The 27422-nt window shown below is 39.4% G+C and overlaps 1 protein-coding gene across 4 annotated transcripts in view; it reads right to left on the reverse strand.

Moving 5' to 3' along the window:
* ANKS1B (ankyrin repeat and sterile alpha motif domain containing 1B) overlaps positions 1-27422 on the reverse strand; it is a 413515-nt gene that overhangs the window by 31466 nt on the left and 354627 nt on the right. For 2 of the 4 annotated variants that reach the window (XM_066319364.1, XM_066319363.1), the window contains 3 exons: positions 18475-18582; positions 13036-13215; positions 1648-1722 (listed from right to left, as the gene is read on the reverse strand). In XM_066319364.1, the coding sequence (XP_066175461.1) occupies positions 1648-1722; positions 13036-13215; positions 18475-18582 (363 nt within the window). The remainder of the gene's footprint in view (positions 1-1647; positions 1723-13035; positions 13216-18474; positions 18583-27422) is intronic. The other 2 variants (XM_066319365.1, XM_066319362.1) reach the window with 2 other exon arrangements.

The raw sequence follows: 27422 nt of genomic DNA on the forward strand, positions 1-27422 counted from the left end.
CACAATACACGGATGGAGATATTTATCTCTCTGATGAAGTAGAAAGGCAAGAGATAATTTCATCCTCATCTAACTTTACAGCTCATCAGACAGCTGTGTAATTTATCACATGGTTTTTGCTGTACTGCCTGTGGTTTAGTATTCTAACCTCCCTATGACTTTAACCAGCACCTTTCCTCTCTTTGGCCTCAGCTAACTTGAAAAAGAAGGATTTTTTTTCTCTGCATTTTGCAGATAAAGGATTTATAAGCAGAAAAATGATCTCAAGGCAGGTGCCAGAGTGGCAAGGATTCAGTCATTTTGCAATGACAACTTTTAATAGCCTAAGAGAACAATACCTTGTGCTCTTGCAGTGTTTTCTAAGCCCAAAAATGGGCAGATATGCACTTCTTAGTGCCCTAGAAAGGGTCGGATGCTTGATGTCAAATGAGCTACAGAAGCAGACTACAGCTATTATTTTCTCTACAATTTTTTCTACAATTGCTGCACATTTTCCTATCTCATTCCATTCTCTGAGAAGTGTATTTGACTCAAAGGCACCTGGATGCAGAGATAGTCGCAGATAAGAAGTAACCTCAATAAATCTTCTATAAAAATCTAACACCTCCCTCGTCTTTTCATAAAAATGTCAAGTTAAAAAGCCTCCATGCTAAAATGAAGAAAAAACCAAGAAGGCCTAGTTTTGAGTGGTTTGAATGTAGTTATTTTTAACAAGGACTACATCTTAAAACTTTTCACCTGTTAAGCCTCATGCCTAGTTATGGTAACGCCTATTAGTCACCATGACAACAACAAACTGGAGCACACATGGATACAACTGTTCTGGGTGAAAAAATTATCATTTTCTCCCTGTAAAAATTTTAAATGTTCTGCAGACCAGTCAAATCCTTGTTATCTGTTTGTGTTTTAATTCCAAGAGGAATACAATTTTTTTAGCCCCTTAAATGCCTGGCTTTTGAAATAATAGAAACAGGTTCATGGTGTACTTAAGATTTAAAACTCTTCTGAAGCTTGGTGCCAAAATGACCCCTCTCTGGCAAAAACGTTCCAAGGAGGCATGACGGAATTGGGAGAAATCTACAGCTGCTCTCAAATACTCTGCTGACAACTGGCTGTTGTCCTTACCACACTACAGTATGGATCACCAGGTTTGCTCTCATGTGCACAGCACTTGCGAATGCCGCAGAAGTGACAAAAACTCAGGGCACCATCAGCATTATCTCCAACTCCCCTAAAGTGCCTCTGCAAAGGCAGTGTGTAACCTCAGCTGGGCAAAGCCTCTAGACCAACACAGAGAGGGCGGCACAACACACTGCGGGGCCGAAACTGTGCAAACCGAGCTGTTTACACGGTTTCCCGCTTTGGAAGAGGGAGTGAACAAAAACATGAGGAACAGAACTGAAAGCTGCCCCTGAATGAGACGGCTCCTGGCGGTGCCCCCGTCATGTAGGAAGGCACAGCACGGAGCCGACACACGCGAACCACACGGCACGATACAGCAATGCGCGCACACACGGCCCCCGCGTGGGGCGGACACGGTACGGACTGCTCTCGTCAGTTCAGCGACACGACACCCGGGGAGAACACCAAGGCAACAGACTGTACATCCATAGAGTGACAACATAGGCATTTATCACTGTGTCTTACATTATGAACCTGATGAATCGATGAGAAAGGATATCCTGCATTCTGGTTGGTCCAGATCTCACAGACCGAAGACTGCTAATATAAACAGAAAACTATATCTCATCTGGTAAATATTAATGCACTGCAACTACCAAAAGGCAAGAATAATTAAGAAAAGGCTTGCAATAACACTAAAGAAGGAAATAAAACAGTCATAAAAAGCAATTCTTTTATTTATTTGCTGACAAAATATTTTTGGACTGACTGAAAAGAAACATAGCTTATTTAGAGACTTTAGAAGAGGCTTCAGACTGTGAGTACAAGAAAACAATTTATTCAGAAGTGTTCATGTTGTAAAGAGATAAAGTTATGCAAGCATAAATAGAAACTGCCTAGAGCAGAAGAAATATTGGTTACTTTGAGTTTTTGGCAGGGAAGAAGTTTGAAGTCAACATCCCAAGTAAGTTTTGAGACTTAAATCTCTCTCTGTTGGAGACATTCACAGGGAGAAAGGAAGGGAAAAATCTGGCAACACAATCAACAAGAAAAATACATTTTCTTTATAACAATCACCAGAAATGAATGCACTGCAATTTAGTGAAGCAGCTGCCCACCATCTCCTTCCAACAACAGTTCTCTGCATACTAAGATACAGATAATATTAACTTTGGCATTGACCATGACCCCAATGTGTAAATGAAAGGTTTCAGTCTACCCTCTACATTATCATGCAGAGAATCTGCAGTAGCAAAGCAAAGTGAGCATATTGTAGCATCTCTAACAAAAGCAGCAGAACCAGGCAAACACAGCATTCACCAGCATCTTTCATATATTTCCTTGTTTGGACAATCATCAATAAAGCATCTGTGGCACCTCAGGAAAAGCTAAGATAACATTTTACAGTAGCCAGGCAACTAAAACAAAGCATCAGACATAGAATCTGCCCACGCTATCTTCAGCAGGCAGCAACAAAAGGCAATAAACAGACATGAAAAATGCAACTGCAGCATCCAGAAGAGATAGCAATTAATGTATCAGTAATTTAACAACATCAAGAACGTGCATTGCTGGTTTTTGTCAGTAGCAGCAGCAGGAATTTAGCACTAATGCTCAAATCAACCCAAAGAAGTCTTCTTAAAATATGACTCTTGCTCTTACCTTTTGTAGCCTGCACCCTGGCTGCCTGGCAGGTGACAGAATAAGTTACCACTTCTGGTTGCTGTCAGGGAAGCCTGGCATCCTCTGGACTGACTACAGAGCCCTGCCAGACAGACTGGTGGCTGTTTAATGTTGTTAATTGTCCCTTACTTCCTTCATAATTTGAAATGCATGAGCACACATGCCTTCCTCCAGTTTCAGTAATTCTAAAACTTTCACATAGGTGGTTAACTCCACCTCCCTCATCTTGTTCTCGGAGTTCTTTGCTTCTCCTTCATGATGTGCAGGGCTCTACCTTTTGATAGCATTAGCTAATTAAAACTTCGGCCTTTGTTCAGTCTTCTACCTCGTCCCCTGCAACTTGCTACAAACTAGTCCTCCTCCATGTGATGAACACATAGTCTCAGTGCAAGGCCAGCAGCAAAACACTGCTGCAGTTACTTCTGCTGTGCCATCCTTAGGACATTGCACTAGTGGTTACCAGTGACCTTTTTCTGTGTATGTCAAGCAAACTGACTTCTGGATGTTCTGGCCATATCCATTGCTGTGATGCTTATATCTGTTTACCTGAGGAGGGAAATATTCCCGAATAAGAATCCATGGCAGAAGATTGTGCCTATGCTTTTCCAGAGAAGAGACAAGAAAAGGCATTTCCATGCTGGTGCAGCATGTCCAAGCATCTGGTAATCAAAGATAGTCAAGAAAACCGACTACACTGCTATTTGTACACATCAAGGTATTGAAAGCAGTAAGGGATATACAGGATACTGCATGCTGGCAGACGTTTTATTTCTCGCCAGCACTGACAAAATGTTGCCATGATGCTGCCACACCGTGCAGCCACTTCTTAGCATCATGATATTCTTGAGACAAAAGTGTGCCCTTAAATACTGCCCCTCTTGAGGACTTGCCCTTAGGAATTGGCATAGGGCCTCAGCCAGCTCATGCTTCAGCTGCTCTGGAGCTAACTCAGGGACAGATGATCCTGCAGCACATGTGTGCCCAGGCTTCAAGTTTCTCCATTTAAAAAGAGGGCAGGGAATGAATCCCCTCTTACACTTGTAAATGGTACCCATCCTGCCCCTCCCTCCCCAGTCCATCTTCTCCCAAATGGAAGCACACAAGTTTGGGGTCCAACTCTCTGCTTCAAGAACTGTTCAAGTGAACTTCCCTCAACAAACAGATCTGCCTCCAGAATTAAAGATTTGAAGGATGTAGGCTTAAGCAAAACCATCTTTAAATACAATCAACAATAAATCAAGAATAGCAGACTGAGATTTTCCCACAACTCCATGAATGCCCAGTCAGAAGGGCAGCAGTGCAAAACTCATTACTCAGCTTTGCATTCATTAATGTTTGAATGACTAAGGTACTGAAATGCAGTGCAGATGGAACATTAACTTTATGAATGGTAATGAATTCAAATTCAAAACCCAACCTTTTCCTTGCACCATTGTAGAAATATTTAGCACTTACTATATACATATTTTATATCTTCGAAGTACTTAAAAATTTTAAGGAATTATAAAATGCCCAGGAGAAGTACCTAAAGTTGCATAACCCTGTGGAGGAGAGGAAGGAACCAAGGCAAGGGAAAAGGTTAAGTGATTATCTGAGGTCAAAAAAGTATGCAGTAGAAGGAAGAACAGGGATTAGGCTTCAAACACTCATAATTTTCAGCTCCCAAAACGTATGCTCACAAAAACCCCTAAAGAATTCAATCTGTGCATACACTTCCACCACAATAAACACAAATACACTTGGGCACCCAATATCACTGACACAGAGGTTCTGTGAAAGAGTTTAATGAAGAATATCTTCCTAAGTAATATGGCAAAGAGCAAAACAATAGCTAACAAACATCATCTATTGTCTGATTAGTATCAAACATGCCATTACCTTAATACTTCCCAAAAGATAAAGGTAATGTACCAGCAAGACTCTGCTATCACATTCTTTTTGCAGTGTCCCATGCATAAAAGGTTTCTCTGTCTAGTCACAGTGGAACACAACTCTGACAGGCAGGAGCAGCAAAGGAAGGGTGAAAAAAATTATCCAGGGAAAACTTCAAGCTTTCTCCTTATAAACTAGGAAAACATAGCTCATTATCTGAAGAAAGAAAGTATAAGATTGATCATAGAAATCATATGCTTTCTAAGGAGAGGAAAGTGGCAGAAAAGAGTACCTGGACAGCACACACAGGAGCAGCAGGAGCCAGGTGGAAGGCAGTCCAGATGTATTCATTACAGCTCAATGAGTTTCATTCAATGGCATGTTAGGAGAATTTAAAGATTTACCTAATCAGGAGTAATTATCCTTGAAAAGTTATAGAAGATACTAAAGGATCGAAGAAGGGCTAAAAGAGTATTTAAGATGGGAGAAAAGGAAGGTTCAGAAAGTCACAGCCAGCCTAACTTACAGCAGGGACCAGTAAGTGACTAGAAATATTTAAAAATCCAGCCACCATCCCTTGGTTCTCATGACCTTCAGGTATCACTCCTGGCCATGTGGAATAAACATTCAGGAATATTTGTGTGCACATGTACATTTTTATCTATGCAAACATTATTGAGAATAACAAAGAAAAAGTGTATTGCCTGCCACATGCTACCAAGACAGTTTCTATTTGCCAAGAAAAATTCAAGATGTTCATAATGAGATTCTTCAGAATGAATCATCTCAGATCAAATTTCCTTCCTGTGTTGGAAAACTGGCCAATTAAATCAGTAGCAGCAAGGAGAAGTACAGCAAGTCTTGGACACTGTGTGACTCCTGATGCAGCATGTTTTGAGAATGATTATTGGTATTTAAGTACAAATGAACTGAATATGTTGAGGCAATCTGCAAGGACCTACTCCATGCTGTAGCTTGGAGAACCAGGAGCTCTCTAAAGAGTATCCAGAAGTGAGGGACTTCTCAGAATGGGGTAAGAAGTGAAAACAGATCTGATGAATTACAGAGCAGTCAGATGAAATTTAGTAGGATTACACAGAGAAATAGCAAATAACTTAGTGAAGTGATTTAAGCTGGGGGAGGTCAAAAAAGATCTGAAAGTTTCAGTATACTTCAAATTAGATAGGGCAGTCTTTCAGAATAATAAAGATATAATTCACAGGACAATTCATGCTGCAAGGAAGCTCAGGAAAGTTCCACTCCAACTCCAGCTCAAAGCAGGAGCAGCCGTGAGATGAGAACAGACTGCTCAGGGCTTCATCCTCTCAGGTCTTGAAAACCTCAAGGACAGAGACTGGACAGACTCTGTGAACAACCTGTCCCTCTGCTTGCCTATCCATTGGGGGAAAGTTCCTCGTGGCGTCCAGAGTCCCTCCTTCATTTTTAGCACCCAAAGCCACATCCTCTCCAACCAGCCCTGGTTGTGCAGACTCTTCTCGGAGGGCAACTGTTTCAGCTCCCAACCATCTCTGTGGCCCTTTGCTGAATTTCCTTCTCCTATATAAAAAAGTATTTAATAAAGGTAGACGCTGCAGCCCTGATGTTCTCAAAGCTCTGGTAAGAGCTTGCCTTACTAGCAGAAATAACTGCAAATTTTCCTTTAAAAAACAATCTTCAGAGATGAAGAGTGAAATTTGAAATTAGCATTTCTTTTAGACAAGCAGAAACTTGAAGTATCACTTCTTATTAGAAGAATTACATGTTTTGCATTGGTGTATTTCTTCTGCTTCTCCTGAAAATACTTTCCATGAAAATTTCCAGGCAAAATCTGGGCCCCTTGGACTGGCTCTCTTCCAGGCAAGAAGTAGGTGACAGCTCCTTCTCTTTGACAATATTCCTTCTGCTGGTGCTGCCAGCTTCCAGTGTATCCCAGCCTCTTAGCCTTGCAGAGAGGATACAAACTTCTGGACAAACACCATTGAAGATTATGAGACTACAGGTACCTCCCTTTCTGCAAAAAAAATACCCCAAACAGCAAAAAAACTCTTTCAGAAAAGCAATCCAAACTCTAAGTACAGCTTTTTTCCAGCAGATCAAAAATGTAAATGTTAGATACTAACATTCAGTTTTCATACAATCTTTTCAATGTAGACCTTCTAGTTCACAAGACTGAATGTGAAAAGCAGTAAATTAATGAAGAGCATTTGTCCTTTTCTTGGAATAGTATTTATGGCTAAAGTTTGGATCATTAATACTGACTACAGAAGCAGCTTCCTTAATTCCATTTGCTGAATTGGCTTGTAGGTGTGATCCACCTCACATGAATTCAGTTCTAAAATGTTAGCTTCTGTAACATCCTTGAAAACATTCTCTCTATTCAGGCAGAAATTAAGTAGATTTCTTATAATGTCTTTCTCAGTTTACTTGTCCATTGCCTAGAGAAGCGTTGGATACCCCATCCATGGAAGTTGGATACCCCATCCATGGAAGTTCAAGGCCATGTTGGGGCTGTGAGAAACCTGCTCTAGTGGGAGGTGTCCCTGCTCAGAGCAGGGATGTTGGAACTAGACGATCCAACTCAGTGGTGGTTCTATGATTCTATGAAATACACAGTTCTCAAGGGGTCTATGGATGAAAATGAGCTAAAATTTACAAATCAAGATACATCTGTCTGTGGCGTTTGCACCTATGTGAATTACAAATACCACCGCCAGCAACAGACTTAATTAAGCATTTTTCTTTTGATGTTAAATTGAAGGTCACCACTGTTCAGTCATCTTTCCATATGAAAAACATAATGCACCTAAAATATGAACCTTGGAGCATTTTCTTTGGACTTGACTGCTTTTTAAAGATAGCTGTCTATTTATCCTCACAACATAAACTATTTTATGCATATAAAAAATGGAAATAAGTAGCCTAAGAAGTAACAAGAGAATGAATCTAGACAACCATACTTTTGTATTTATTGCTTCATAAATCAACTAGTGAAGAATTTTGGTATTTCATGAGTAGTTTCAACCATTGATAAAAAAAACCTTCTTCATTGCTTCTTAGATAATCCAATTTAAACATCAGTATTCTCTTGGGCATATTTTTTCCTCATTTGCAGTAATCTTTAAATCCTTAAAAAGCAGAGGAGATGGGAAAACAAACATGAAACAAGTAAATACAAAATGTCATACTGTGTTTTAAAGTTAGAAAACTAAAAATGATTTCTTTATTTTTGGGTCCTCCAAATTTTCTGTGTCATCTTACTCAACCAGCAACATCCCTGTATGTCAGCTTTCCTAGCTGAAAAATGGAAAATATTATTTTAAATCACTGTCCCACAGTGCACTGGAAATATAAATGCATTAGTATCTGTGAAGTATTTGGAAGACATTGCTGAGTTGAAGGTATTATTTCAGAAAAAAGCAAAATTATTTAACAATTTTAATATAAACCTGCCTTTTCTAATTCTATTTTTTGTTTTGTTTTTATGACATTTCTCCTCTTCTGTAGGTAAAGGATCTGTTGGACTAAATCCATTTTAACAATTGTCCTCTGTATGTCAATCCTAACCTAGGAATGAATTTTTGTATCTTACAAAATAATGTTAGAAGACAGAATCCCAAGAATCAGGACAAATTTGCTTCACACTTACTATGCAGTCATTACAATGACCTTACATTTAAGCTATCTTGCATTTTAGGAATAAAAACTAAAACTAAAACTTAAAAAAGCCAAACACAAAAACCCCCAAAAAATCCAAAAAACAACAACCTAAAGAAACCCTAAAAAACCCTAAAAAAACCCAAACAAAAACCAAAAGCAAAACAAGACCCCTCAGACCATCTGACTGAAGCACTCAGAAAGGTTTTCAAAATTAGGTCTGAGTTCAGCAGCTCTGAGAAAGAACATCTTCTGTTCTCCTGTCAGCTTTTTTGAAGAAGTTTTCCAACTCTCTCAGATCTTAAAAGAGCTCTTCCTTCCATCACAGCTTTCTGGGGTGCCCCCATATGGGCCATGACTAGGTTTATCCTACTAGAAAGCTTACTCCAACTCACTACCAGTTTGTCCTCCCAGAGGCAGACACAGGCTGGAGCTGTCCCCAGAGCCCCAGAGAGACTGCCTCCCAAAAGGACAGACCTTTCCCGGCTCGGGCTGTGCCGCAGGTTCAGGACCACAGGAAGGGTGTGTGACAGCATCAGGGGGAAGCCTGTCCCAGGTCTCCCCCTGCAAAAAGTGCCATAGTGCTTCTTGCACCTTCCTCCATGCCTGCCACAGGAAAGATGGTTTTGGCCCTCACTCCTGGCTCAGGGCAGGGTGCAGAGCTCGGAGCACCACGGCTAGAGGTCTTATGGACCAGGGTGGCTAAAAGCACCATATGCCACAGGCTGGAGCAATAAATAGCCACCACCCTGGGGACGAGAGTTTGGAATATGCTTGCAGCTAGTACCTAAAGCTTCTCTCCTGCCTGGAGAATTGCAAATCCTAAAAAGGCGACATTTTAACTGATGTCTTTTAATGAACATCGCTACGATTCCTTTCAACCTCCCTGGACCTATTTCAGGGGTGAATGAAGAGCCCAATCCCTTCAATGGAACTCCTCCTCCTACTGGTTCCAAAGTACTCAAGATTTGCCTGCATGATTTCAGTTCTATTTTAAAGGTTCAGGCAATCTTAAGAACAACCTCAGCTATTTTGAACTACATTAATTTGATCATACTAACCTATAGTTTGCAGGCTTAAGATTCAACATCCACAGCTAATGATGACTCAGACTACTCATTTCTTGCTAGATTTTTTTTCTCCTTTTTTTTTTTTTTGGGGGGGGGGAAACAAACCATCTCACAGACTTCTGTATTACCATTTTGGCAGTTATGATTTATACAACCAGACATCACAGACTTTCAGAGCTGGATGATCAACCAGGGGGTTGGATGACCAAACCTATTCCATTGGGGAATCTAAATTGGTTAGACTCATTGTTTATATTATGATTTTCCCCTTAGGTCACAACCAGTCTGCTAGGGAATTGTAAATGAAGGTACATGCTGGCCTTGAGACAAAACCACCCACATTAAGTAAATTTAAATCAGTGCTTCCTCCAGGAAACAAAGAGTTGTATTACTTACAAGCAGATTTGATTATGGTTTAGAGAACTGTTTAAACACATTTAACACATCAAAGGAAAACAGACTTAAGCTGCTGTGGTCATTGTTTAAGAAATACTGGTTGATTGATGCAAAGATCAACATGCTTGATGACTCCCTGTAACAATTTTGGAAAATACAGGCCATAGTAAAGACAGAAACATCTAGGTTCAGCAAAATATCTTCAGATTTTAGATTTTAAATCAAGGAAAAGATAGTCTTATCCTAACATTTTAAAAATAAAATCAAGTTTGTGAAAGCAATACAATAAATAAGTTTGCAATACCATGTTGGTCTCTTTCTTCAAGGCCATAAAAATGTCAATTAATCACATCATCAAGGACATACCAAAAACACTTCCAAAACATCACAGCATCCAAGAGGTCTTTATGCACATTTGTGTACTATAGCATCCAGTAAACATGCAGATTCATACAGCAGCATGCAAACAGCCTAGCAAAGAAAGGGTTAAGACAAAAGAACATTCTCAAAGCAATTCAAATAATCCCTCTAGATCATTCTGTATGTGAGAAGTATTCTAGCCAGGAAGCTGGACTGGTATCAGTTCAGAAGTTGCTGCTGGTCTGACACAAGCCAAAAGAACCAGCAAACTGCAAGAAGGAGGTTGCTAGATAAAAGAAAAACCCAAAAACCACACAACAACAGAGCAGAAAGTCCATGTTAAGAATCACTTGGATCTCCTTTACTTTGCAGAAACAATTATTTTACTCTTAGTTTCAAAGGGGCTTTGGGGGAAAAGGCTGAAGGAAATATAGCTCATTTTGGCAGAGCACACATTGCACAAAATAAATATAAGAATCTATTTTTGGGCTAGAATGGTTGAAGAAATCCCTGATTAGCGTCTTAATGGGGTGAGTCCAATTTATTGAGAATGATCACCAGAGGGAGTCATTGACTTTCCCATTAAAGTCAAAGGGAATTTTACATACATCAGGAATGCAGAATTTGGGGGCAGAGCTGAAAAAGACTTCAAACAGATTGGAGTTCAGGGAACAACACAAACCACAGTTTTATGGATTTCATCTAAATCCATTTTCCCCTTTGGAGTCCCAAAGGACGATGGCTATATTCAATGGTTAAAATCAGAGAGAAGGCACTGAAGTAATTAATTCAGTGGTACACATTCCCACAACAACAACAACGAAAAAACCACCCCAAGAAAAACCCCACCCCCAAGAACACAAGGAAGAAAAAAACCCCAAACAATAAACCTCCCCAAACCACCCCCCCACCCTCCCCAACCCCTCCCCCCCAAAAAAAAAAACCCCTACAACAAAAAAATCCTATAAGCACTTAATTGGTTCTACAGGAGTTTGAAGTGGTGTAAGTAATAACTGCTCAGTTTTCTCTTTGGGCATGCAACATATCGGTCCTTCTGGAAATGCAGTATTCAACAGCACAAATACAATCTGCAGGTGTCATTTATGAGAGTATGTCATACCTCTTGGGAATACCAGTAAAAGAAAGGAGTGAAATGGATTCAGAAAGAATTGTTAGTAAAGGGAATTTTTTTGTTTTATTTTTTGTACTCAATGCTAGTGACTAAGAGAAGTAGTGAGTACAGGGATTTGTAAATGAAGTGATAAAATGAGCTAATTAGACAAACCAGTGTATTCAGCCACAAGCAAGTGCACATTTTATGCTCAAACACCTAAATTTCATAACCTTCAAGAAACATTTTCATGTTAAGAACTTGTCTTTTCTTTGATGGACCTCAGCTCAATGTTATTCTTGCCACAGAAGCCCAGCAGACTTTGGTTTGAAAACAAACTCATTCACTCAGCAACTTTCTCCATAATTCTGTACAAGAAGATTATATAGCAGAAAATTAGATTAAAAAAGGGCAAGGCAACAGCCCCACCCAACAAAATGCAATTTCTCTTCTCTAGAAATGTCCTCTGAACAAACAGAATTCAATTTGTTTCTGTGTTCCCAGGTAATGGCAGCACCTTGTTTTGTTTGTTTAATTAATTACTTCTTGTTCATGTAATTAGCTGACAGACTGCAGCCTTTTGTTCATTATAATACAGTTATTTGCATAGCTGTTTCCATTTTGAGGCTGAAATTTGGACAGTGGCTCTATTTTGGGTTGTGGCAGGCAGAGACGCTGCTGGGAAGCCTCATGCAGGGACGCATGCAGCAACCTGCTCCTTCGTGGAATGAGTTGCTCCAGGAACTGCCCTGGCTGCCCATCTGCTTCTGACGGCAAATCAAAGTCCTATTTTCAGCATGCAGTGTAAGACCTGGCTGTCTTTCATCATAATAGATATCACTGAAAACCAGTTGAGCTCATTCTAAAGCATTTTTACCAACAGACTGTCCACACATAATTTACTGTGCTTTAGATTGAATATTAGGAAAAATTTCTTCACTGAAGGGGTGGTCAGGCATTGGAGTGAGCCATCTAGGGAAGTGGTTCAATCATCCCTGGAATTGTTCAAAAAACATGTAGGTGTGGCTCTTTGGGATATGGTTTAGTGGTGAACATGGCAGTGCTGAGCCAAGGGTTGGAGTTGAAGACCTTAAGGGTCTTTTCCAGCCTACATGGTTCTGTGGCATCACTCAACATATGCCTAATTTAAAATTATCAGTGCTCTTTCAGTGGTTGGGTGAAAAAAGTTAGAGATGGAGACTACTTTAAACTTTCTTCTATGAACAGTTCGATTTACCATCCAGTTGAGTCTGGTGCCATTCAAATAATTTTTTGCACAGGTAATTTTTTTTTTTAATAACCAAAATATATCCCCAGATCAGTTTTGCAGAATGCTGATCCTTCCCATTAAGAAATGCAGCAACCATCACCCTTCAAGTTCTTTGAGTTTCCAGCAGTGAACTGATGCAAACTTACTTTTATCTAGGTTGCTCAGAATTTCAGGAATCTGCACCTTATTACAAAAATGAGAGGTAGAGTCCTTGCTAGGGGAAGACTGCACACTCTGGTGCACAGAAGCCACCTTCATCTCAGCCTCCACACACTTAAACATCCTCATACCTCTACCTCTGAGGAGAAATTATACAGCAACACATCAACTTACACTATTCAAAATACAGAGAGCTGGAACAGACAGCTTGGAAAAACCGTCAGCCTTTGTTGTTTACAAGTCAGCCTTCATATACAACCCACTGCTCTGGTCAGGATTAGTCCTGTAACCAAAAGCAGCAAGGCCCAGCCTTTTAATGGCACCAGTTTTAGTCCTACCTGTGCCATCTGCCTCTCCAGCTTAGACCGGGGAATATCATCAAAATAGTTTTCATTTCTTCTTCTCCTTGCATCGCCCTGCATGATAATGTGGGGAACGTCCAGGGAGCCACCAGTAGTGAAAGTGCTTTGGCTAAGTGATGGAGACAACTGAGGAGGAGTGTGGTTACCACTGGGTTCCTGGACAGAGAAAGAAAAATGGAGAATGAGAAGAACAGCATATTACTGACTTCAAATCACACATTTAAAAGTGCATTTGGATTGCTCATACTAAAAAATTATGGAGCAATTCCTGCAGTAGAGCTTATTGTGGATGAACTTTTGAGATTTGCTACCTGAATTGCAGAGCCCATGTAGGAGGAAAAGTAGTTCACCGATTACATGAACTAGTGGCAAATTTCCTCCTCAAAACCTCCTTGTGTAATATCTCTCTTAGAGATAAAACAGTGAGCTACTTCCTGTCAAGGCCCAAATAAAGCTATGGTTTAGGATTAGCTATTTGTAAGATGAAATACACTCTCACCACTTTTGAGCAGCTGCTCTGAGCAGTGAAAATGACTTGAACACTAGCAACATCTCTTGCTGGAAAAAAGAAATGCATGTCCATTTACACAGCACAGACATTTTGTTGCAATTTTTATAGGTTTTGCAGAACATCCATTTTTACTTGGAGTACCATATATCAGACACAAGCTAAATACCAATTCCTGGAACGCATGAAAATATCAGAGTACAAATATATCACTTGGCTTTTCTTGTTACCTCTACTGAACTGCAACCTTGTATCAGTCAGTGTGCAAATACCAAACAGAATTGATACATAAATGCCACCTAAAAAATAAACAGGTCCACCTGGCATGCATTTTACCAGATCTGCCACCACGTTGCCCACAGCCAGGTACCGTGTGTACGTTTGGAAACACTGACTGTCCTGCACATGACATCACTTTTTCAAACACCAGCTACAGGCGTTGATATCCAGCTCCACCATTCCACACTCCCTTGAGCTCCATCAGCAGGAGCAGGGAGCTGCGGTGTACTATCCAGTCTGCACAAGTACTGCCTGGTGTGAGCAGGAAAACAGTGTCACAGCAGATGAATGGGAAATGATCCTCTTCCATGACGTAGGTTACTGGGCAGAAGGTACCCAGGAGCAAGTTTGCTCAGTGCAGAGCTTCTCTAAACCACCTGCTACTGTAATGCTCTGTTTCAATACTGAGCAACAAGAGGGGACCTGAAGATGGTGGAGCAAGCAAAAACCTGCTCCAGTGCAGAAAGAAAAAAGTTCTTCCTTTTTATTTAAAGAGAAAACGAAAGTGGATGATTCATGCATTATTACACTGAAGTAAGCCTAGTTCTGAAAAGCATCGAGGTACTTTACTCCATGCTGTTCAGAAACAAGATCGGGTATGAGAAATCGGAGAGTTGTAATCTCTTCCAAATGGAAAGGAAAGTTCAAGTCATAGTAACGCCTGATGTCAATATTTGAAGTGTAGGAGTCTATGTGACATTATTCCTTGAAATCACAGTAATGGATTAGTATTTTTCATGTTGCCAACAAGAAAAACGTTAGGAAAATATAGCTCCTTAGTAATTTTTAATTAACCGTGATTTTTTATTTTTTTTAATTCCCTAGCTTTCCTATGATCTGAGACAAGCACTTGACATTTCCCAGGGCAAAGAAAAGAGTGTTTTCCTCTTAGGAATAATCTTTTCCCTCCTTCACAAAAATCCACCTACATTTGGCCCAGTTAAAAGCTTCTGAAAAGCTGTAGTCTGCACATGCTCAGTAGGTTTGGTGAAGCATAATCTCTAAAACCCACCCTCCCTGGTGCACAACAACACAGTGCACACACCTCTGCTCTGAAAATAATCTGAGTACATGGGCACCGAACAAGATCCTCTTTAGTGAGTGCTACCTTCTGTTCCAACCAGTTGGGTAAAACCTCTCCCTGCTCTGAATCAGTACTCACCCACTGTTGCAGACTGACAGGGCCACCAGTGTATCAAAGTGACAGATGAACATAGAGATTCCAGCCCTCATCGAGCTTTTCATATTTTATCAAACTGCATATGAGGAGGAAATTCACTCCGAGATCTATACTGGAAGATTGCTGGCAAGGCAATACAGACAAGAAATACCAACTCAAGAAAGAAAAGAATTACCGTGCCTCTGCATTATGGAACAGTATGTCATTGCATGATTTTATGCTATTTTCTCAAAGTTGTCCTACACAGCACAGATGGATCCTCAACTGTGCAGTGTGTTGTCATCTACTCAGCACTGTGTTTTCATTAGTTACCATGTAGTCAGTATTTTATTCTCGCTTCATTTAGTGGCTCCAAACCTCTCTTCTAAATTCTTTTCAAATCCTGCTCTGAAGATAGGATGATTAATATCATCACAGTCATGATGCTCATAAGTGCTTTACAAACGTCAATCATTAAGTTTTCACCACACTTGTGACTTCTGGCATTTTATAATCACTGCTTTATTGTGGGTGACCTGAGACACACAGACAAAGGTTAGAAAGTACCAGTCACTCAATTATAACATCTGTTGCTCAATTTCTCAAACTCCACTTCCATTGATCTAATTTTCAGCACTGTGTACACAGCACTTATATAAATCAGACTCAAGACTCCAGTCAAATATGAAGATTGTCAGTAACATACAATTAGTGACTATTTAGGATGCAATAAATTAAATAACTTGCCACAAATTCCACAATTTTTTTTGTGGCAAAAACAGTTGTAAGCCTATAGTTTCACAGGTACAGCTATTCCTTTACTTACGAACCTCTCTCCCATTCTTCCTTCATTCCTTCCTCACTCCATATGCACCTTCTCATCTCCTTACACAAACCTGCAGTCCAGGCATGGACACTTTTGCAGGTGCTACTATGGCCTCAGTACCACGCTACTGTTAGTCACTGGGTACTCATGGCATGTTTCTCCCCAGCTCTGAATGCAGGGACACATGACCTGCAAGATGTCTGATCACATATTTCACTCTCAATATCTGCCTCATCTCCTCACAGATCTGCTACTCATGTACACCTGGAACCACCAAGCTAGAAGGGAGCTTAAGAGATCCTTCCCCAAGCTGCCTGGGCACAATTCATGTCTCACAGATGTTTGTCAAACATAAAACCAGGAATTCTCTCCAGTGAACTAATTCTTGTGTTAAAATATCATTACTATTGCAACACTTCTCCAAATTTTCTGCCAAAATTTTTGGTCCTTCAGTTTAAATTTCAGCCCCCAGTGCTGACTGGATGATGAAGGGCTCCAATGAAGGACATGGAAACTTGTCCTGTAATTAAAGATTATCATACTCTCAAGGAAAGAAGGCAAGATTGCATAGGTGACCTGAGATCCAGCAATTTCTGTACTTTTGTGTATAGAAAGGTATATTTGTATAGAGTGTGTATATATATGTAATGGATATATATATATATAACATATATATATCTGAATATAGTATATTTGAAATCAAGATAGTGTTTCCTTAGTACACAGTAACATACAACAGAGAATAACATATACTATGGATATTTTTAAGATTTTAAAGAATTTTTTGCTTTTCCTCAATATTTAACCTTTTACTTTGTTAAAAGCTAATATGAAAACAGTCAAAAAAGATGAAGTATAAGCATTGCTTAGCTTGAGAACTAAAAAGTAGACTTCAAATAAAAAACTACTTTTTCTACTGATGTAGAGCAGCCTGATCTAGTGGAAAGGGCTCCTGCCCATGGCAAAGAGGGCTGAAACTTGATGATCTTTAAAGTCCCTTCTAATCCAAACTGTTCAGTGATTCTATATAAATCAATCTTACAGGAGCAGTGGACAGTTTATTTAAACCAGTTTTCAAGATACAAACTATTGCAGACTACAAACTAAACAGTATGTCTTTGTTTCGTGTGAAATGGCATAATAGCAGTTGATGGGAAAGAAAAATGTTATTCCAAATGCATGTCCTCCTCTTCAGGATTCTCCATGAAGACTCCAATTTCAAGAGGTCATAAATGACATTTAGCACTGGCCTCCATCAATAGCTCTAGCTGTGCAGCAGCAGACTACTTTTTATCATTTTGACTACAGATGGAGGACATTCAGTTTTCTCTTCTGTAGAAACAGAGAATATACAGTCCTGACCAAGAATATGGACTGTGGAAACTTTCCCATTTACTGAGGAGGAATTAATTATCCAGTCCAGAGTACTGAAGGCAATCAGCAAAAAAGTCTGCCTTTTTATTTATTTCTCATTCCTTGGAATGTTTTAGCACCTGCCATGCATCAGGAATCATTCAAAAAATATATAAAAAATAAAATACGAGAAAAACATCCGCATGTTTGTGCAATGTGCCTTGAGGCATATTACAGATTTGTAAGACCTTTTTAAATATGGCATTGGAAATAGATTGAATTAAGAGGTGGGATCTAAAATGTCTATATGGGGCATCTGAGAATAAGCAGGGTGAAAACAGTCTGGTCACAGAAATTTTAAGTACACTTAAAAATAAGCCCTCATTCTGTCTTTCTGTATTTCTCCTTACACCAGGAAATTTAACCTGGGAGCACAGATACTCTCTGACATTTTGAAATTTAATCCCAAACGAGATCCCTGTCAGAAATACAGCCCCATGAAAATAATGAGATCCAGTCAAATGCAAATGGTGTGACCTAAAATATCAAAGTGAAAAATATTGCTATGAACTCTGTTGGAGAAAACGCAGTATGAACTGGCCATCAGACCTCAACTTGATAAGAGTGGCAGACAACAAGTAAGCAAAGGCATTGGACTGGAGAAACAGAGTGAAGGTGGTGTAATCAGAGGAGATTAAATGTGGTCAAGTGTGGAAAAACCCCAGGGATATTGCAACAGTGTTTCTAAAAGAGGGAATACAAATGAAAATTAAAAACACGATGAAACTTTTGATATACAGAGACACCTTAATGGCATTTTTATCTCAACAGTTTCAAGCAATTATCCTTAAAGAAAGCCTAAAGCATATGTCTGAAAAGTAAGTTCAAATATTTGAAAACATGAAAGGAAAGTGGTAACTCTCCTGCAATATTGATCGGCTGGGCTGGGATTATTCCTGTGGGCAAATGAAGACGTGCATCTTTTACATCCCTGGTCCAGAGCTAGTTTCTTTAGCAAAGATAAGCTGCTACTTCTAAGATTCTACTTATCTCATCCTAAGGCAGACAACTGAAACAGGTCACATGGATCACCCTGTAAAAATGTCAATATATCTCTGCTGGCCATATGGGGAAATGTGACAGAGGAGGTCAGCCTAAGATGTCCATAATGTACAACTCGGAAATGAGGTAAGTTCAACCCCACTCAAAGTAGCCATTGTTTTCATGTGAATGTCATTAAACCCTTGATGACTTGTCAAGAAATGCAAATAAATTTTCATGCGGACTCACCCTGAGGGTTATTGACCGTGGTGGTTTCTGAGGAGGATCTTCGTGAAGCCTGTCTCCCAAAGATGCCAGAACACGCTTCCGGTGGCCAATCAAGCTAATTTTTAAGACCTGAAATAATATAAAAAATACATAATTAAAAGAGCACATGGCAACCATTACATGAAGGTCCATTCACATTGAAGCCATTTTCTCTTTAAACCTTTTAACAAGTTAGTCCTCTAGACAGGCTGAGCAGACGGAATTGTGTGAGGCAAACAATCAGCAGAGAAAATGAGAGGTGAGATCAGAGGAAAAACACCATACAAGGAAAGAAGAAACTAGAGCATGTATAGGTGTGGAAAATTGAAAAAAAACCAACCCAGACTCAAACATGACTGAAGAGGAAATAAAAATGAAATCAAGAGAAGGCAGAAGAGAAGGAAGAAAAAAAGGGAAGAGGATGAGAAGACTGGAGAAAGAAATGCGAAGGTGCATGCAAACAGTGAATGATGGGGATTAAAGTGATTCAGGGGATGGATGAGGACAAAAGTGAGAAACAGCCAGTGAATGCTTAGAGGAGGCAAGAAGGAAAAAAAGGAATTGCATGATGACTAAATGCTACCACTTTGAAATCTATTCACCATGCCTTTCACCGTATTGCTAGGAAAGAGTTAAAACTGCAAGATTTGGCAGGGGAGGAGCAAATAGTTTCTCTCAAAGTGACCTTGCAGCTGGGAATGCTAAAATAGTTGGTGTGGGAAAACTCCATTTATTATGCCTAATGTTGATCATCTTCTGCCTGTTTTGAGAAGTAGAAGTCCTGCAGAGAGAGAACACACTCTCACAGGGGTGGGGGAAGCCTTGTGTTATAGAGAGGCAGGAGCCCTCCTCTCCCCTCCTGCCAGCTAGAATGTCCCTCTGTCACCTGGCATGGTTAGCAAGGTAAAGAAATAAATCTACCCTATGCATTTCAGCTGTGGTTTGAGGGTTACCCTTGGTTACCTGTACGTGTAGATTCACACATACAGGTAATATCCACATATCTCATACGGTTTGCATTACCATGTAGAATCATCCTTGTGTAAGAAACACTGGGTGGACAAACTTTACCCTGGAGTTTTATTCCTTTATTTTTATCAGGCGCAAAATCTCTGTTGCACAGAAACGTGTCCATCAGTGGATATGTTCACACACCTCATGCTTGTCCAAACTCCGAGAACGCTGCCAAAAAGTTGCCCCAAATTTACGGCAGCTACACCTCATTTGTATTTCTCTGTGTCTCTGACTTGTACAAAACCACCACTGCTCTCAAAAAAAGGGAAAGCAGAAGCAGCAAGTTGGAAATTTTAAGTATTAGTGGGGAAAATAAAATACTTCATTGCTATTCTTTAATAGCTACAATGGCTGTAGTGTAGAGTGTATAGCAACCAGCACTAATTGTAGCAAAAGCCTCTGCTCTGCAAACAGCAGTGTCCTTACATAACTCCTCCAGACTGTACATGTGATTTCATACTCCAGAGCTGCCTCCATTCCCTCTCAGAAAACAGTACTTTCCTCTATATTTAGGACCACTGTGTGTCAACACCCTTCAGTTGAGAGGAAGTTCTCACTCAACCTAGAAAAGTAATAGTCCCCAAAAAAACCTGGAAATGCTACATCTTAAATGAACAACTACCTCAACTTAAGCAAGAGAGCTACAATTCATGAGAGCAAATAAAACCTAAACCCCAGCAACTCCCCTGCTACATCTCTTAGCTCCAATATCTCAAAATATGGTACAGCAACATGCTGTCGTTATTCTGGTATCCATGCCTATCCATCCATTATCCTGCCTATCCATGCACACATGAATCCATCCACGTTTCCTCTGTTAGATGTCTCTGTGCTGTCTGATACTGTTGAACATCAATAACCTCTTTTCTGCCTGCATCTCCAAAGCCATGGGCTATGACATGAAGCAGATGGAGGCCTTCCTCTGAAAGGCAGCTTACAGGGGTGTTGCAGACCCTGCAGCTCAGCAGCAGACATGAGCTGCAGTCCCGTAAACCACCCTGCAACGTGCTATCCTTTCAGTCTAAATCTAGAGAAGCACGAGTGAAGCTGAGATAATGCAGCACACAGAGAACTGCCTGAGGCATGCAGGAGACTTAGTTATGTATTCAGTTTACACTGAGTGTTAAACAGAAGGGTGCACAGTTTATCTCTTTATTTAACTATATGAAACACGTGAATGAACTACAGCTGCTTCAAGCATTACTCAAGTAACGCACTTCAGTGAACTTGCTTCTTTCATAATGCTTTCCCATCAACAAGATCATTTATCCAGAGATTTTGAGCCAAGTTGAAGTTCTTTGGGTTGTTTCAAGGTCCTCAGCACTCTGACTGCCTTATCAGCTATATCAAACTACACAAAGCAATTCTCTTTGACTTCACAGAGCTGTTGAATAACAGCAGGGAAAAGGACATGAGTGTTGAGGGACTGCACACATAAGAGATCAGCAGATGGGTTTCAATGACTAAATTATTTCAAAAACTGTTCTCAATGTGAAAGTAATACAGATCTTTAAACACCATAGCCACTGCTAAGCTTACTCCACATTTTGTTTTTCTGTTATAATGGCGGTCGCCCCAAATATGAATGGGAGGGAGTTAACGATGCAACCTACAGAAACATATGGTTCTCAGGCAACAGGCAGCTGCATCCAAGCCTCATCTGGAGCACACAACTGAAGACAGCTGTATTCTTCTGGAAATGGCTCCCTAGCAATTTTCTTACTTGGAAAACCCATTTCTCAACTTAAAAGCATAAAATACTGTTTTTCTGAAACACTTCTATATTCAAGTTATGAGGGTTTAACAAACATTCTGAAACTCTGGAAACTTGTCCTGTGATGGATTATCCTTGACAGTATTTATCAAAAATGTCAAATATCACAAATATAGTGTGGTCAACTGTGTGGAATGGTACAGTTGCCTAAAGCAATACCATAGAAATGTGTTAATGTTGAAAGTCTTGTACTTAAACAGCCCACAAGCTAGCTTTCCTGGTATATCATTTCTATAAATCAGGTAACAGTGAACACCATAACACTGAACAAACGCTTAATAAGGACACTCAATAGAGTGCACCTAAGTGTCATGCAGTGAAGCATTTTGTCAAATGGATTGTAGCCCACTTACTATACAACAATGACACAAGTTTTGCTGTGTAGCTGCAGCAATCAGCAACAACATGTCGTCAAACTGCTCAGAGCAGCTCAAGGCCTTCCATAGGATTTTATTTCATTGCTGGGACAAAAGGAAAAAAACAAAGCATGCACATGACATGCTTCTTTCCATACTGACAGCAGGATAACTCTAAAAAATGCTACTGCTCAGTTTAATATATTTTGTTACAATACATAAAAAAAAAAAAAAAATTGGCAAATCATTAGTCCAAGGCACTGATACATGCCCAAAAAATTAATCTTATTTTTACTTCTGTACTCTGCATACAAAATTAAATTCTACCAGGAAATGTAAGAAATCCACAAATACAACCAATGTAACACTTTGCATTTAGATCTCTGGCTTAGTTGACAGATGTTTCAAAAGACACATGTAGCCCAATAACTCCCTGATGACTGTGTATGTGCAAATGCTGGAATTAACAAGTTTTCCACCTAAAAATGAGCATTATTTCTGCAATATTCTTCTGCCTGAGCTTTTCTCTAATTGAATAACAATATTAAATACTGTATGATTTTACTTTTTTTTTTTTTTTCCCCAGAATATTACAAATATTACTGAAATTCAAGACACCTATTCTCCTTCTTTTGGAATAACCTGAAAAAATTTTTTATGGGCTAAAATTAGGATCATAACAGCACAAGAGTCTGGACTAAATATGTAGCAGCAGTTGGACACTAAGAACCAGCTACAAAGTATAAAATTAGAGTGATCAGGACTGTACTAGTGATTTTCTGGTAGCAGCATCAGACACCAGAATTCAAGAAAAAATGTTAAATGCAATCCAGAAAGTGTTATTTTCCTATTTCTGCAAGAAAACAGGTCAAAACACTTGCTAAAATCAATATTAACCATTTTTCTACTGGTCATATTGGAATAAATTCCAATGCTATCTGGAATTACAGACAAAGGGATACATTTGATTATTATCTCTCTCCTTCCACAAAACTGCCCCACAGGGTTACTCCTACAACATGGCAGGGCCCAGAATACCCAGGAAGTGAACTCAGATCAACTGCACAGCTCACCTGACCAACGCAATTGGTTCAACTGAAAATCTGAAAAAGGATTAAGCATACTTGTATAAATTTTCAGCATCAATTTTACATATCCTATCCATAGACTTGCTGTCAGTGTTAACAGTTAAAACGAACATACAAACAAAACCCACCAAACAAACAAAAAAGGTAAAAAAAAAAAAATCCATATTCTGCATACTGACCAAGATTACTTGGTGTAATAATGGGTATATTTTGAAAATTAAATAGGCCCAAGTCACCTATGGTACTTAAACTCAAAGAGGTCAGGTTTAGATTAGATGTTAAAAAGAAATTCTTTACAGTGAGGATAGTGAGGCACTGGAACAGGTTGTCCAGAGAAGTTGTGGATGTCCCACCCCTAAAAGCACTCAAGGCCGGGCTGGATGGGGCTCTGAGCAGCCTGATCTAGTGGCAGGTGGCCCCCATGGCAAGGGGCTTGGAAATGGGGGTTCCCCAAGTTCCCCTCCAACCCAGATCACCCTGTGATTCTATGAATGCCCAGTGGCTTTACCAATACCAGACCAAGCCAAATCCAGTCAAACCCTATTAGAATACTGTTGCATTTTTCACATGGAGATTCTTTATGCTCTTTCTCAGCACACGGCAACGGAGAAGCACCAAAGCATCCTGCTGGTCAGAGCCTTGATGCAACTTCTCTGATGTCCACAACTGCAGGGGAAGGAAATTTTTATTATGTTTAGGAAGACACCTATAAGAGACCTCTTATTTCATATCACAATGATTTAATATCATAAGGATATGAAATATACATTACAATGCTCTGGAATTAATTAATTGCCCAACTGGAAAGAGATGTCAGTTGTCTTGATGACAGCATTTCTCAAAGGCCAATGGCTGTCTTGTAAGTCCCATTTCTATGTGTTATCATGAGGGACTGATGTTTGTTTGGTCCCCTATCACTCAAATAAGTAACTGAGATGAAGATTTCCATTTAAGGGCATTGAGAAAGCAAAGGCCAAGAGTGTCCAAGCAAAGTTTCCATTGTCACTCCAGATCAGACTGAGGCAAGTGAGAATTCACTATTTTTTGTAGGGGTTCTCAGGACAGACTTTGTCCTGACTTGGTCAGACAAGCCATTTTTGTCAGTAAAGTGTTTTCCAAATTGGCTAATGGAAAATACCAGGTGCTAGTATTTTGATTGTGGCTCCACTAAAGATAAAAAACAGTAACTATATTTTTGTGCTTGTAATCAATAAACATTAATATTTCAGTGAAAAAAAAAAAAACCACCAAAAAAACAACAATTCAATATCTCCTTAAAAAAACCCAGGAAAACGCAGTGAAATAAGACCTGGCTGACTCTGGTACCTGGCCACTTTGGCTCCTGAGGATGTCTCTCAGGCTACATGCTGGACTGTTTTTTAAAAACAATTTTTTAATTAAAAAGTTAAATACACGGCCTCTTACAAAATGAGTCACAGTTCAATCAGTTTACAAGCCTCAGATGTAATGACAAACATTACATATGTGCATTTTTGTCACAGTAGTCTCAAATCTCCATAAATCAGAAATCCTAAAGATCTCCTATACATACAAACACCAAGATTGTTACAATAATGATTACCTATTCTAAGAGACAAGGCTGAAAATATTATTTATGTGAAAAACAGCAAGCACTAAGCAGGTCTGAACACAAAGGTAGACATTCGATTTTCACGGGAAGCAAGTAGAAAAAATATTAGACGATTTGAAAGGTGGCACACATTCCCAAATTGTGTGCTAGAAGATAGACTGTTCTCTCCACTGAGGACTTGCATTTTCACCTGTGTGTTGAGCTAATGATAGGTCCACTTACTGGTTCAGATCAGATCTGAAAAACGTGTGGCCACAGAGACCAGAGTACTTACACCCTGAGGTCTTCAGTGTTAATCATATAGCACTACAAGAGAGCAATTGCAATACCACTATGTTATCCCACAATATTTTGCAGGATTACTTGCAAAGCAGATAAATTATGATTAAAGTCACTGGTACTACAACACATTTCATAATGAGTTAATAATTTATTTATCTATCTTTAATAGGCGACTATCAGCAAAGCACATTAATCTGTACACAAGCATGAAATACAGCTCACATAATGAGAAATAAGAGATAAAATAAAAATCTCTACAGAAAATTTTAATAGCTATAAAATTGATCTTTTTTTTTTTTTTTTTTTTATTTTTATTTTGACCCAGTTTCATTGCAGACTTAATTCCACGCAAAAGGAAAAAAAAAAAACCCCAAACCTTCAAGCCCATTTAAAGAATGGGACATTTGTCTACTAAGTAAATGGCTTTTATTTAATAACACAAAGTAATGAGAGTCTTTACAATATCAGAAGAAGCAAACAGCCATTCATCGTGTGAAGTAAAAATGCAGATTACTCTAGCTCATAGTCATAACCAAGGCTGTATGAAAAGTTAAGCTTTACAATCTGTGAATAGTATCAGTTAATTATAAAGATATTAATATATTAGGATTGGAAATTGTTTACTTCTGTATTATGCAATTATATAGTCTGATAAAAATTGCAGCAAAAATGGTGAAAAACCTAAGATGGTGTTAAATATTTTCTACTACTAGACTTTAATGAAAGTCCCTCTATGGTTTTTTGCCTTTTTTTTTTTAAATCATCACCATTCTTTAGATATGCAATAAGTGCAGAAAGACTGTCATCAACATACGGAAGGAAAATCCAAACCCTGGAGAGAAGAATCTGGACTGAGGATCAGAATTAATATCAAAAAATGCTATTCAGAACAGACTTAGCTTCTTGGTATATTTGCCTGTTACCAGACGTATGCATGAAGACCTAATTACTTCTGCATCACAATTATTTCAGTTTCGTAAAAATATTTTTCTGTATTCTAAAACATTCACAATAAAAGCATTGATTCCAGTCATGAATATCTGCTTCAAGCCAGATCTATGCACAGAGGCTATGGCTTCATTCTGGCTGTGCTATCATATAACCATAGAAACATGGAAATCACTTAAGTTGGGAAAGGCCCTTAATGCCACTGAGTCCAACTACAGAACTAAAACTGCTAGGTTCAACACTAGACTATGTCCCTAAATGCCACATATGCACATCTTTTAAATATCTCCAGGAATGGTGACTCAACCACTTTCCTGGTCAGCCTGTGCCGGTGCTTGTCAATAGCTTTGGTGAAGAAATTTTTTCCTAATACCCAAACTAAACCTCCTCTGGTGCAGCTTGAGGTGGTTTCCTTTTGTCCTATCACTTGTAACTTGGGAGAAGAGGCTGACCCCCACCTGGTTACAGTCTCCTTTCGGGTGGTTGTAGACAACAATAAGGACCCCCGAGCCTCCTCTTCTCCAGGCTGAACACTCCCAGCTCCCTCAGCCGCTCCTCATCAGACTTGTGCTCCAGCCCCATCTCCAGCTCCACTGTCCTACTCTGGACATACTCCAGCATGCTATGGAGCAGTTCACAGAGGCCATCCAGCAATCCAAAATATACTTATCCCTTACAGCAGTATATATCCCTGAGTCAGAAACATGACAATGCATTGTTGTTCTACTGCTAACATTAATATTTACCCACTTTTTAAGCAGAAAAGTTATAAAAGTATATTCATGACAAAATCTGAAAAGTGTTTGTAGGCTTTGATACAAGAGCAATCACTGCTAATGTCAATACTCTACTGCTATGAACTGACAGTATGATGCTGAGGCCACAACTCATCCGAATTCACTGCCAAAATACAGGAGCATTATCCTATAAATATAATGAAAACTGCGTGGAACTGTTTCCTTAGAAGAAAGATCTGCAGAAAGAAATGTGGACCTGGGAGGTGGGCAAGGAGCAGCTCTCTGTATGGCCAACTCCTCATCTCCTTCATTCCTTGATCACAGAAACACTAACATTGGCACAAGTAAATGTGCCAAGAGATAGGGGAAAGAAGGGGTGGAAGTCTCATTTTCAGCAGTTGCCTGTGCTTATAGCAGCACAAGCCAAACACAAGATGAAACCACTACAGGGAAACTACAGCTACTTTCACAATGGACCACCCAAAAGAGGAGGGTAGCTAGGATAAAAAAGTCTTTAAAGACCCATAAAGCAAATGCTTTGACAGAAACCATAGTCTATAAACCCATGCATTTTAGTACAAAGCAGCTCTTGTTTCAACAGTTATCAGTGTGAACTCACCCAACTGCAGAGTGGCTGCTTACCCTCGGCCATACCACTGTCATTGACAGTGTTTGGCACACTGAAGGAAGAACACATTTTGTGACATGCTGGAAATAGGCAGCTTTAACTTTGTTTTTAGGGACTATGTGTTATGCCATCCAGGAATGTCACCGCTATCAAGATCTTAATTTCATGAATTTACAGGAAATATGCACCAACAGATACGACATGATGTAAAGAGGATCCTCAATTATTGCTCTACCTGCACTGCAGCAACAGCCAGTTCACTAATTTCATCACTTTTCTTTCAGCAAGGACACCTCCTAGAAGAATATACTTTGAATAACTGATAAACTCAGTATAGGTTATGTTGTGACATACAACCTTTGCACAAAAATAATTAATTTTAAAAATTCTCCATCTAATTATTTTTTCAGACATCTTTTACTATCTTAGTTTGTAATCTTTGCTCGTTAAACAGTTAGTGAATTAAATGCCAGACCTTCTTCCTAAGTTTCACACTTCCATCCACCTTCATC

Source organism: Sylvia atricapilla, chromosome 5 (assembly GCF_009819655.1).
Source record: "Sylvia atricapilla isolate bSylAtr1 chromosome 5, bSylAtr1.pri, whole genome shotgun sequence".
Classification (NCBI taxonomy): Eukaryota; Metazoa; Chordata; class Aves; order Passeriformes; family Sylviidae; genus Sylvia; species Sylvia atricapilla.